Here is a 12,548-nt window from a genome sequence, read left to right as displayed (position 1 = left end):
GGTTGCCATTGGCATTGTTGGCCTAACCAGCAAAATAGTGTTTGAGTGTGTGCAGTCTTGGATCAAACCCGTAGCACCGGGGTTTGTGATGGCTGAATTTGAGCTAATGCAGCGGCTAACTGAACCTTGTCTGCGAAGCTGCAGTTCACTCTCTTTCCGGTGGGAAGTTGTGGATCACACGAGTCAGAAACAATCATACATGGCCACCTGTGAAACCCAATACTGCAGAGTATAGAACTAATAATTTACTCTTGATTTTTATCTGTAGCTGTGCATGGGGAAAAAGCAGCATTCAACCTAAATTCTAAACATTTAAATTCCAAATTAGAGTTTCGCAAACTTCCGTCTGGTCACTCACACAGGGATCGGCAGGATTTGAACTTTCCATGTGAATGACTCTATGATTTGAAAATTGGTTGTCTGAAAGTGTGCTCTGTTATCTCCATTTTCATGATCGCTCACCCCTCTCTTTGTTTCAAAACACCTGTTAATCCTGCTATCAGACGGACAAGTTAAATAATGCCATCATCAAGGCACAGCTGGTACGGATATATGGGCAGCCCTCAGGCTTTCTGAGCTTGTGGAGTTGAGAAGGATCCAATCACACCAATAGCTCTGGTCTGTGTTTGTGACAGAGATTTGTTATTTTTCTTTGACGTATAGATTGTGACGAGGTGGAGGTTACCCATTTAGTTTTCAGGGGGTTGTGTCTTCCTTGATGCATGAAATGGGACACAGCCTTTAAACTATCTGCAGACCCTGACCTGGGGACTTGCTGGGATGTCATATGAAACACTTGATATTTTTGTTTGTGTTTTACAACTAATGTGTCATGCTGTATTAGCTTATGATAACTGATTTCTTGAAATCCACTGACGCCTGAATACAGTGAAAAAGATACTTTAATTAACATGGAGGCCTTACAAGGCATCTTTCAGAGGCGCGGCATGCTCCAAGGAGAATGAATAGTGGCATTCCTTAGCAGTCACTCTCATGGACATATTGAAGGCCATTCCCTTTTACCAGAAATAGCAATTGGATTAACCATATATGTGCTCTGCTTCTATTTCATCACTGATTTCTGCAATTATCTTTGTATCATGGCAATTTGTGAGCTAGCTAACCCTAATATCTGCCCAGATTAGCGTTCAATAATCTTTTTGGCCACTTTGTGCAGCAGAACAGGCTGTAAACAACACCGACATATTGTAAAATGATCACCTTATAGTAAATGTGTTAGCAAACTGTTGCCTGTCCCTGAGGTTTCGTCTTCTTTTTCCCCTGCTAAAAGGGTTTTTTGAGGAGTTTTTCCCTGGCCGCTGTGAGGGTCTGAGGACAGAGGGTGTCGTACCATGTACAGTCTGTAAAGCCCTTTGAGGCAAATCTGTGATTTGTGATTTTGGGCTATATAAATAAAATTGACTTGACTTGACTTGACTTTCACATCCAGCTGACACGGAGCAACAATGGCATTTACTTGGAGTCATGGTTTTGGATAATAAGAGAGATTTATCACTGATAATAACTCCTGCAGCAGAAAGTGAGAACCGTAGCTTCCCAAATCTCAGACTTATCTCTGTTTTAGCCGCAGAGATGAAGTTGAACTTTTATCTGATTGGTAATGTTGGTTTACTTAACAAACTCACAAATGTGTAATTTTCCAGCAGACCTCCATGACACCAGCATATGCAAAAGACTGTCCCACAGCTGCTGTGCATTTACAAAAACATAATGAGGTCAACATTTAGCAGGTTGAATTCTTAATGGGCTAATTGTAAATCATGCTATTAATATTAGGACAGTTGTCAAATTTGAGGCTTTTTGTAAAATGTTATTTTTTTAGCATCACAATTAACCAATGTATATTTGAGATATTGTCCAAGGAGATGTTAAACATTGTCATGTTATCATTGGTTTATTGATATGATTCTTTAATGCTGTAAGTTCCATAACCAAATGTGAACCACATGTGTGTTGATTAAGTATAAATGATGTACTATGTCTGGAATGAAGAGCACAGAATGTGAGTAGATTTTTTTATATAGTCTCACCACTGCTGCTCTGTTTCATGGCTGTTTGTGCTTTTAGTATGAAAGGTCTCATGCTTTTATCACATCATCAAAACCAAATGTTTACATGGACGTTGCCAACAAGGCTAGCCTCTACATCAGCCTCTGGCAGTAGCTTTTTCCACCAAATAAAGTTTTCACAAACTAACTCTGGTTTATGACATCTGTTACGTTTTTATGCTGAGCAATTCCAAATTCTTCTTCTTTTTGTCCACATTTCCTCACATTCAAATCTAGGTCACAGGCAATGGCTCATGGGACATATTAAGCACAGTAGTACAATACCTGCCTGTGTGGAAACAAGGCTGAGCTCTCCTCATAGCCGGTCATAAACATTCCTGAGTGGAAACAAGTCTCCCATGCTGGAATGTAAAGGAAAAACACAAAGGAAACTGTTTTTGGGGTTCAGTGATAAAGTCACTGCAGACAGACGCTGATCGTTTTCAGACGTAATCACTCTTTCCTTCCCAGCTCCTGACAGGTCATGAGTTTATTTTTAACACAGAGGCTAATCTCGCACAGGGCTGTGGCCGACATTGTGGTTACTTACAAAAGTTACCCCCTTAACATTCTCCTTTTATCTTTTATAGAGAATAGGGTTGGGGGGGAAAGGGGATTTTTAGGGGTAGACAGCAGGTCAACTGTAGATGCCACATAGAAGTGGTGGACATTATTTGAAAGCTGGGAGGCTGGAGATTAATTTGATAATTATAAATCATTAACATGTATAAAGATAGAACTGATGATGAGTCTACAAGAGTCTCAGCTTTACAGTCATAACCCATTTCAAGACTGTTTAAGGACCCCAGTATGCATAAATATTCTCATACAACAGGCAGAAATAACACATTTGTACTGCATCTGACCATTTCTACATATTTCAATGCTACAAAATGTGCTTCATTAAAAAAAGAGTAAAAATGGAAATTATCCAGTGGAAATATTCGCAAGGTACAAAAAAAACATAAAATTCAAAACAACATATCAGAATAAACCAAGGAGGTCCATTTCAACATATCCATTGCAGCATGTGTACAAGACTCTCTATTTACTGAAGCGTCCTGCAAAAGTTCCAACAGCTGGGGGAAATTCATAACATGACTTATTATAATGGCGTACATCCTAGACAACCTCTTAGAAACCTGGCACAAAGCCAGTTTAGAAAGAACAGCATGAATGTCGAGACAAAGCAGGAACATGTGAAGGCGGACCCACAGCCACCACCAGTCTTTTCACAGATTATTATTATATTATATATTGTATGGTGGACAATATAACAATAACTCACTATGTTTACCAACTACATTTAGTTTGACTCATAATCTGAATATTTTTAGGTCTTAATTTAACTTTTTTTTCTTCTAATTTTAGGGCTGTCAATGTTGACCTACAAAAAAAAAAAACACAGGGAATTATTATAAAGGGGAATAGGCTTCCTGTATGTTTATTTAAGGTTTCATATTTTCTTGATAACTTCTTGTAAATTCTGATTCTGTTAACACTTCAATGTGCTCTTATTTTGAAAGCTACATGTGTTTAGCGACAGGAAGTAATTCATACGGATATGCCTCACAGTGGCCGGCACTGCTGCAACCAGCCAAGTGCTGCTACAGGTGCAGCGACTACTATGCGTCACTTCTCCTTTCTTATTTTTTTGTCTGTGGCGTGACCGATCGATTGACATCTGATGGGCCCAAAGAGGAGAGGGCCTCGGCTCCCAGCACTCCCTCTACCTGTTTTTTTTTTTTATGTATTTATTTTATTTTTTATGCCATTGGCCAGTCAGTCAACCAAAAGCAAGGTTGTTCTGCCAAAATACCTGTCGGGCCATTGCGTGACTCATTGATTGATTGACAGAGCAGAGAGGGCCATTGGGTCATCAGTCAACCAAAAAAATATATATACTATATTAATTTTTTTTTTAAAGACCAAAATACCTGCTGGCCCACTGCCCAGTATGCCAGATGGCCAGTCCAGCCAAGGACAGACTCACACACTAGCTTACTGTGCTCATCACAGAACATTTTTACTTTGGAATATCTCTGACTGATTTCATCGAAATTGCTATATTGCTGAGTCTGAAGCTTGTTGGGCCTAGCAGTAAATATAAGAAGTTCATGGGTAAGCAACTAAAATATGTTTCCATTGTGTCTGGTGGTATAGATGTCCAACTAATGTCCAACAATGGGTGACTCCCATAGTGGCAAACATGATGTGACTGTATAGAAGCCGATGAGAAAAAAAAACTACTTGATATATTACCTCAGTAAACACTTTCCTAATGAGTGTATGTTCTTAATTGTTAGTTTTAAAATTTCTTCAAAACAGCATGATGTTCATTTAGTAAATGATGGACCTTTTAAAGTAAAATAAATACATACATCTCCACAGCACAGTGTATAGCTGTGAACTTGTTTTGGGGTGTCCTTGCTTTAGCTTTAGAGCTTTGGCCCTCCCACAGTGTGTTTCCAGTTCATCAAGTTATTTGTAACTTTTTGGTAACCTAGAAAAGTCTTCATATTTAGTTGGACTTAAAGACACTCTAAGGCATTGACTGGTCATTTTATTAAGGACATTTTATTTTGAGCCTATTTTTCACTAGTCAAAATTAGCATCCCAATCAAAATCAGTTGACCATCAAGAATGCACCTTGCTAATCAAGTTAGCCGGCTAATGCTAGTGTTAGCCACCATCATACCACCCATTGATTTCTGGCAAGAGTGTGCAGCTAAGTCCAGTTCTAGGCATCTGATCAGGATACCTGACATGACGATATTCCAGGCTTTTAATTTCCATACAGCCAGCGGAAATCCTCGTATCACTCAGAAATAGCTGGAGGATGTGGTAGGGGTGAAGGGAGGTAGAAAAAATGAATGGCAAATAAAATTAGCAGGGTGTCCCTTAGGGACAGGGTGAGGAGCTTAGACATCCCAGTGGAGCTCAAAGAAGGACTGCTGCTCCTTTGCAGATGAGGAACCATTAGAGGTTGCTCCATCTGATCAAGTGCCTCCCTGTGGAGGTTTTCTGGGTATATACAACTAGGAGGAATCCCAGAAAATTCTCAAGAGATAATATCTCATCTGGCCAGGGATCATTTCAAGGTAGAAGGAACTGGAAGAACTGGCTTGGCAGAAGGACATTTGGGCTACCTTGCTGGGCTTGTGGCAGAAAATTTCTGTCTATACTGTCTAAATGTAAAAAAAATCTATTTTGGCCGTCTCTTTAGCGGTAAAGCGCATCCCTGTTTCCATGAGTAAACTGCCTTTAATTAGAGACCACATTATTCATTTGGGTCTAAAAGCACAGTTTCAAACATTGACGATAACCTCAGCATGGGGAAAGCAGACATGGTTGTGCTGACTCGTCCTGTGGTAGGTTCAAACAGGCATTATGTGGGGATACAGTGGCTATAAATGTAACATGAGAGAAATGAATGAGTGCTGGCCTACGAGACCATGATAACAGGCTTTCACATTGGCTGCCAGTTGCTCTTGGCTTGGTTTCATGTCAGTCCAGCTTCAGGCCCCCTTTTTAAACAGTTGTGTTTGCATTTTAATTTAATATTTGTTACTGTAACTGATTTTTTAGGTTCAGAGCACTTTCAGTGCCAGTAGCCCAACGGTCTCAGGCACTGAAAGTGTGAGGAACCTAGTGTTTTGTAAGATCATTAATGTTTCGCATGCACAGCTGCATTTGATGGGATTGAGATGCTTGAAGACTTGAGAAATATGTACAAAGGTCAGACGAGACAAAAATTGCAAAGTTCTTTAGTGATTGAGCTGAGTCTTGGCAAACTAATCTGGTTGGTTGTTACCTTTTGACCATCTGATGCTAAATTGTGAAGGAAAAGTCAATACTGTAAACGATGATGTCATGTAACAACACATCATTTAGGCACTTTACAGGTATGAAACTTTTCAAAACACTTTTAAGAAGATTCAATAGATCCATCTCATTTTTTTCAGCACACTATCAAGACCTTTGTGATGCCAAACTGCAAAGCCAAATGTCTTTTGTGGAACAGAGGGTTTCACCATGACGCAGGACGCTGTTGTAACTTGACTTTACATTGTCCACTATGCCCTAAATTTCACAGACGTTTTGTAACTGTGCATATCTTGAAACTAGCTTACCCAGTGGGAAGGGGGGAAAAATCAGAGGGTTATACTGAATTAGATAAAGTAAGCAATGGACCACACATTGGACAGCTGATCTGAAACATGAAACAAAGTGTTAAATAATGTCAACGTACACAAATATGAAAGATATAGCAGATTATTTTCTATGTGAGACAGTTTTGACTTGTGTAGCTAACTCAAATTTTTATACCGTTGCAGTTTAGCACTAGATTAGGCTAATATTTACTATTTCTGAACAAACACATTGTCTTATACATGGATACACTAATTTCTGTTCTGTTTTACTTGTGTCACTCTGAACAAATCCTATAAGAGTGAATTTAATGAACTGTGGGATATTTATGAATGACACAATGTGTCATCAATGTTAGTAAGCCTAATAGGGCACCAGAGGAATTAGTTCTTAAACCAGGAAATAAGTTAGCATTTTAGCGCTTTGGAATCTAACCTCTCAAGCTCATGAGGATTTGAATGGGTTTTTGGTTAGATGCCTAAAATAAGATCTGTGGTTAACAAAAGCTAAAGAGACGTTCGCATTTTGTTGTACGACATAACATTTGTTAGTAAATACCCCCACTTCTGAATTTGGGATTTTTTACGTGTCCTTAAAAGGCGGTTGCTAACAAGTGGCTAAATGAGACTACAGTGGTTGCTGGGGACATTAATCGTCAACACACCGTACACGGACATAAACACACAACTAGAGGCTATGAGGAGGACTAGTGAGAGAGTTCGAGTGCTCTTGCAAACTCTTGTTGATTGTAAATTATGTTTTAAAAAAAGGCTAGCTTGTCAAAACTGCTGGTTAGCTTGTTGGAAAGTGGCTTAAGGATAACAGCTGTGATGTAGAAGTAATGCAACCATGGTGTAGTTTGCTATAGCAAAACATTAGCTTTTTACTTCTGTCTGCTTCATTAACGCTTCAAAACCGCTGGTTAGCTTGTCGGAGACCGGTTGAAGCTAACGGTACTGACGTTTAAGTTGTGCGACTATAGCATAACGTTAGCTTTTTATTTTCACCGGCTGCATTAGCGCTTCAAACATAATATAAATGGTGTTCATTTGTGAAGATTATCTTGCTGCACAAAACATGTAGGCCTAAGCATCAGAAACGTGTGTTTGCCACAGAGCTTATTTTCTGACATGATCTAAAATCCAATTCAAAAATCCCATAGGCCAGTTCTCAAGAGGCCCCATAGAGATGCTACTTCCAGGTTGGTCAACCTCTCTCTATGGGAACAACTGAGACGGTCACCACTCTTTGCAAGACCATCAAACTCTCCCATCATGTCTAACATTGAAATTTGCAGAATAGATGAGAGATGTTAATCCATCAGCCAGTCAGTTAGTTATACCACCAGTCTGTCACTTGAGGATGATGGGAAAGTCATCTTAAGGTCTTAAATCCAATATAATAATGGACACAACTTGTATTGGAATGGTGTTAAATAGCTGTAAAGACTCACTGTAGTCATTCACCTCATTCGCCTCATAATGCTGCGTGCTATAGGAGATCTTTGTCTTTTAGGTTATTTATTTATATATATATGTATATATACAACCTATTTGAGGCTATTATGGGATGGATTGAGGTTCCAGAACCTTGAACCATCTTGATCTTCAGTTTTACTTTAATCAATTTGAAATACGTACTCATGTTTATAGTCAAAGCCAACCATTAATGCAACTATGAGCCAAAAGGGACTCTTTTGACTTAAGGTCAACAGTTAACATGTACACTCAATCTTACATTTTATGCAAATTGTACCTGCTGAAAAAACAAGTCAGAACATAAATCAGTGTGAAATTAACTTTAAAATAGCTCATGTGAAGTGTGAATGTGCACAACACTATCCATGTGTGAGCTAACCACAATGACTCAATGGGTGTTATGACTGACGTGCCATTGTGTTGCTAGTTGGTGATAAATCTCAGATTTGTTTTGTTTCACTTGTGTTAAATGAATTTATGGAATGCTGTAGAGAGTTATGGCTGTGGTTAGACATTTTTAGACAAGACACTAAATAATCTGATATGAATCACATTGTTGGCTATGACTTACAACAAATCATTCATTGTTTCCTCATGCAAAGGGAGTTAACATCTATTCATCATGTCCTGGATTTATTAAAGACCTGGCTGAAAGTCAGACCTGGATTTAAAGTTGGATAAACCTTGCTGGTGAAAACACTGCCAAATGTGAAGTGACTCAAGAAAGACATTCAAGATGATTACTGAAGACAGATTTTATCAGTGACTTTCAGACACATGACTGGAACAAAATCAAAGTGCCTTCTTCTTTCCCCCATCTCTCCTGTCTTCACTCATTCACTCAACATCTTCATTTTGCCAACTGTCACAAGCCAACCTGTAATTTAGTGTTTTGGGTTGTTTTGGCAGAAGGCTGATACTATAAATGGTGAAGGTTCCGAGTCTCTAAATACAGTCCTGACAAATGATTGGTGGAGAAAATCAAGTGTTTACATTCACTTTTTATGTATTTATGTTGAACTTATTTATTATAGGATAAGTGCTGCTAAAAAGTGGGAGATTAAGTCTGTGTTTGAGCAAAACATACTATAGGTGTAACTGCTGCTGAAAATAGGACAAGTTCTTAAACTCAGAAGTGAGTTAGCATTTTAGCACCATCGGTTATATCAGACCTGGGCATTGGGCGGCCCGCGGGCCACATCCGGCCCGTTGGCTGTCCTTGTCCGGCCCGCGTGAGGTTACCCAGAAATTAGAAATCAATATAACCGCAGTGCTTTTATTTTGAAAAAAATAGCACTAGCTATTATATATAGCTATTATTATGTTATAACTAACATTAGCACTAGCTAACAACACTTTTACTATAGTTAAGACAACAAATATAGCCACTAATATATATGACAGAAGAAAATAAACTTTAACAAACCTTGTGCCCTGTCAGCCACTATAGAAGCCTTTTTGATACTTTATATCAACTTTATATGAATTACTGCGCACTCGTTATTATTTACCGTTCGTTTTTTCATTTAACCGTTCTACCGGTTATTTCCTGTCACTACCTTTCAAAATGAAAGCACCCGTTTCACACATAGGTTTCACACTGGACAGCACTTTTTCAAAATAAAAGCACCTCAACATCGTTAAACACCTTGAAAATGTACAAACATGAAAAACAAGCTATATAATACAAAAACATAAATAGGAAGCTTAAGGACATTTACAGTTGTGTTTAAAATAAATGGAATAGTGATATAGTGATTGGAGTATTTACTACTTTTTACTGCTATATTTGATTTACTCCACATTAACAGTCTTATCATAACATGTATCCCTATCAGTAGCAGCTCATGTGGCCCCTTGGTAAAATTAATTGCCCACCCCTGGGTTATATCCTCTCAAACTCAATGAGGATTGTGAATGGGCTTTTGGTTAACACAAGCTGAAGAGACGTTCACGTTTTGTTGTAAGTTATAAGATATGTTATTTAATACCACCATTTTTTTTATGTTTACATGTCCTTAAAAAGGACGGTTGCTAACAAGTGGCTAAATAAGACTACATAGGTTGTCAGGGATATTAAACATCATCACACTAGACACGGACAGGAACTCTCTCACTAGTCCGCCTCACAGCCTTTAGTCGTGATTTCAGTGCTCTTGCAAACTGTTGTGGATTGTAAATTATGTTAATAAACCATTTATTAGGCTACGGATTTGCTAGCTTGTCAAAACTGCTCATTTTGGCTCTTAGGCTGGAAAATCTGGGCCATATGTTTTTAAATCAATTCAAATGGTAGCACGCCATGTTAAAGGATGTCCCAATTTCTGAAAACACCAGTATGACACTTTAAATCAAATATTTCAGGATTCAATGGAGTACCTTAGAGATCTTACATTTTTTCCATCAAAAAACGTTTTACAAAATGACTTGCATTAGAAAATATATTTAATTTGCATTGAGTTTATATTAAAACACTGTACTTCAACAACTGTGATCGTTCTTAACTGGGTCATGTGGAACTGTACATCATCTACAGATTCACACAATTTTCAGATTCATTAAAATATTACATCCTATATGATACATTTCACATAAATCATGTATAAAAATAATCAGAAAAATCTCTGTGCAGTTGTGTGGTTTCTTATTTGTTGTACAATAATATGGGCTGAGATCATGTGTTAACACTGCAAAGTTATATTGTGTTAACTGTGCAGTAATGCAGTATGGCCATAATGTTGATTTATGATTTCAAATATAACTGAAACATAATTATACTGGAACCCTTGCTATTTAAAAAAAAAAAAAAAAAGCATAATTCACATAACCATAGACATGTTATAGAACAGATGATAGTGAATATTAATCATTACACCCATGAAGTGTGTTGAAATACAAAAAACAAATAAAATCATCCCTTCTGCAGTGAAAAACAAACAAACAAACTCAAATATGGATGTTTGATGACATTTTTGCTGTATGTGCCCAGTTAGTAACTAATCGTACATTGGAATGAATGGGGTGCCACCATATAACATAGTATCCGGTTTCCTTAACACATGTCAGCATACAAGCGAAGGTCAGACAGTGTTTTGTTGGCAGTGGTTTCAAAGAAAAAGGAACATATCAGTGTTTGGGCTGTTGGATAATGAGGGTTAGTTTTTCAAGCTAGGTTTGTACTTGCCATATTGTCCCCAGGGTTAGGATTAGACAAAAAAAAATTGAGCCAAATCTTATAACTGGAAGGCCAAAATGCATGTGCAAAGATTTATTTTAAAGGTAACTTCTTCCAGTTTCTGCAGTTGTGGTTGTTTAGCGTGTGGCTAATACATAACCGAAACTACATCAGTTAATAAAAATTAAAAACAATATTTTTTTGGTCTTACCCTACCCCTACCCACTGGCAGGCAGGTTTCAGAAAGGATGAAAAAGTTGGGGTATGGTTTAATTTTCTATTTTCTTTTTCAAGATTCAGGGTTGTACCGGTCCATTAGTTTAACTGTGTTAAGATCTTTTAATCTGTTTTAGCATTGGACTGGTTATTGGTTTAAAAGTTCTAAAATTGTTTCAGAGTTCATAACGGTGGGCAGGATTCCAGGATAAAGTGTGTCAGATTTTGGCCATCATGTTGTACAGGACATTTTGAATTGCACTTAGAATTTCACAGACACTTTTCCATGGTTGTAGTCCAGAGGCGGTTCTAGAGTTTCGGGCGGAGGAATCCGACGCCAGGCTTGTCTGAAGAAAACTCTTTCCACCAGGAGGGCCGCTCCAGCACCTGGCTGCCCTGCATCACTGTCGACCACAGGTTCTTGTAAAGCTATGTGAAGAAGAAACACGGAAGCGGTTTTAATGAGGTCACTGAAAAACGTCCTGATCCATTTCCAACCTTCTGGTTCTTTCAATATATAGAGGGGAAAAACACCTCATTCTGCTGGAATACTGGAACCATTTCCTGATACAGCTTTCTGATAGAACTGATAAATACCGCTGGGTGGACATCTTCTTCATGCCATATTTTGATATGACAGAGTTCCCTTCCTGTATAATCTAAGCTGTCATCATCACTTCCTGTCTAACCAGACATCACAAACCTGCAATCAAAATGCCTTCTGGGTCCGCACCAACCACAAGAGGCAACGCTGTCTTCTTGAGGAAACTATAAACTTATTACTGTTCTTCCAAAGGTCACATCACAACAAACAGATTTGATGAATTATGGCTCGAAACCTCAACATGTATCTGCATGTGGCCGCTGCTGAACAGGAAGTTTGTTTATGTGGGTTAATAAAGATTGCGGAGAGTGATTCATAGCAGAGCAGCCTGTTGAGAAACTTGGCCGAGTAACTCTGACTTCACAGTGTTTATCTTTCTGGATCATTTTTATGTTATTTGTGTTTCTCTATATTGTTGTTGTTCCAAGTTTACAGGAAGGAGGATTAGTAGGACATGATGCGTGACCATGGTCAATGACTTTCTCCTATTTGAAAGCCACATTTCCCACAGCAGATATATTAAAAATTAATCATAACATCATGATATGACTCATGTCCAAACCAAACAGACTCCTTCAGGCAGATGTCTGCTTGATAATTCAAATACCCCTTTTCCACCAAGGCAATTTAGTTCAGGGGCCATGCCAGGGCCGGTTTCGAAGGAGGTGTCCAATCTCAAACCAGTTCTTCGCTTTTTGACAGCCAAAAAATTGGCTCTCGGCCAGGAAAACTGGTTCCAAATCTTTACTGGTCTCCAACCACAAACTGTTTACATCAAGGCCTGAAGGCGGGATTATCGTGACCAACAAGACTGTGTATTTGTTTAACTGCAATGTGATACCAGGTAGTCTGTG

General features: G+C 38.5%; 1 protein-coding gene across 3 annotated transcripts in view; it reads right to left on the bottom strand.

Moving 5' to 3' along the window:
- Positions 1-10,126: 10,126 nt before the first annotated feature.
- Positions 10,127-12,548, bottom strand: part of LOC131989368 (peroxisomal acyl-coenzyme A oxidase 3-like) — a 31,590-nt gene continuing 29,168 nt past the window's right edge. For all 3 annotated transcript variants that reach the window (XM_059354560.1, XM_059354561.1, XM_059354562.1), the window contains one exon: positions 10,127-11,519. In XM_059354560.1, the coding sequence (XP_059210543.1) occupies positions 11,400-11,519 (120 nt within the window). In that variant the 3' untranslated portion in view covers positions 10,127-11,399. The remainder of the gene's footprint in view (positions 11,520-12,548) is intronic.

This window comes from Centropristis striata, chromosome 17, assembly GCF_030273125.1.
Source record: "Centropristis striata isolate RG_2023a ecotype Rhode Island chromosome 17, C.striata_1.0, whole genome shotgun sequence".
In the NCBI taxonomy this organism is placed as follows: Eukaryota; Metazoa; Chordata; class Actinopteri; order Perciformes; family Serranidae; genus Centropristis; species Centropristis striata.
Note: the sequence above shows the minus strand (reverse complement) of the source record. Positions and strands in the feature narration are given on the sequence as shown.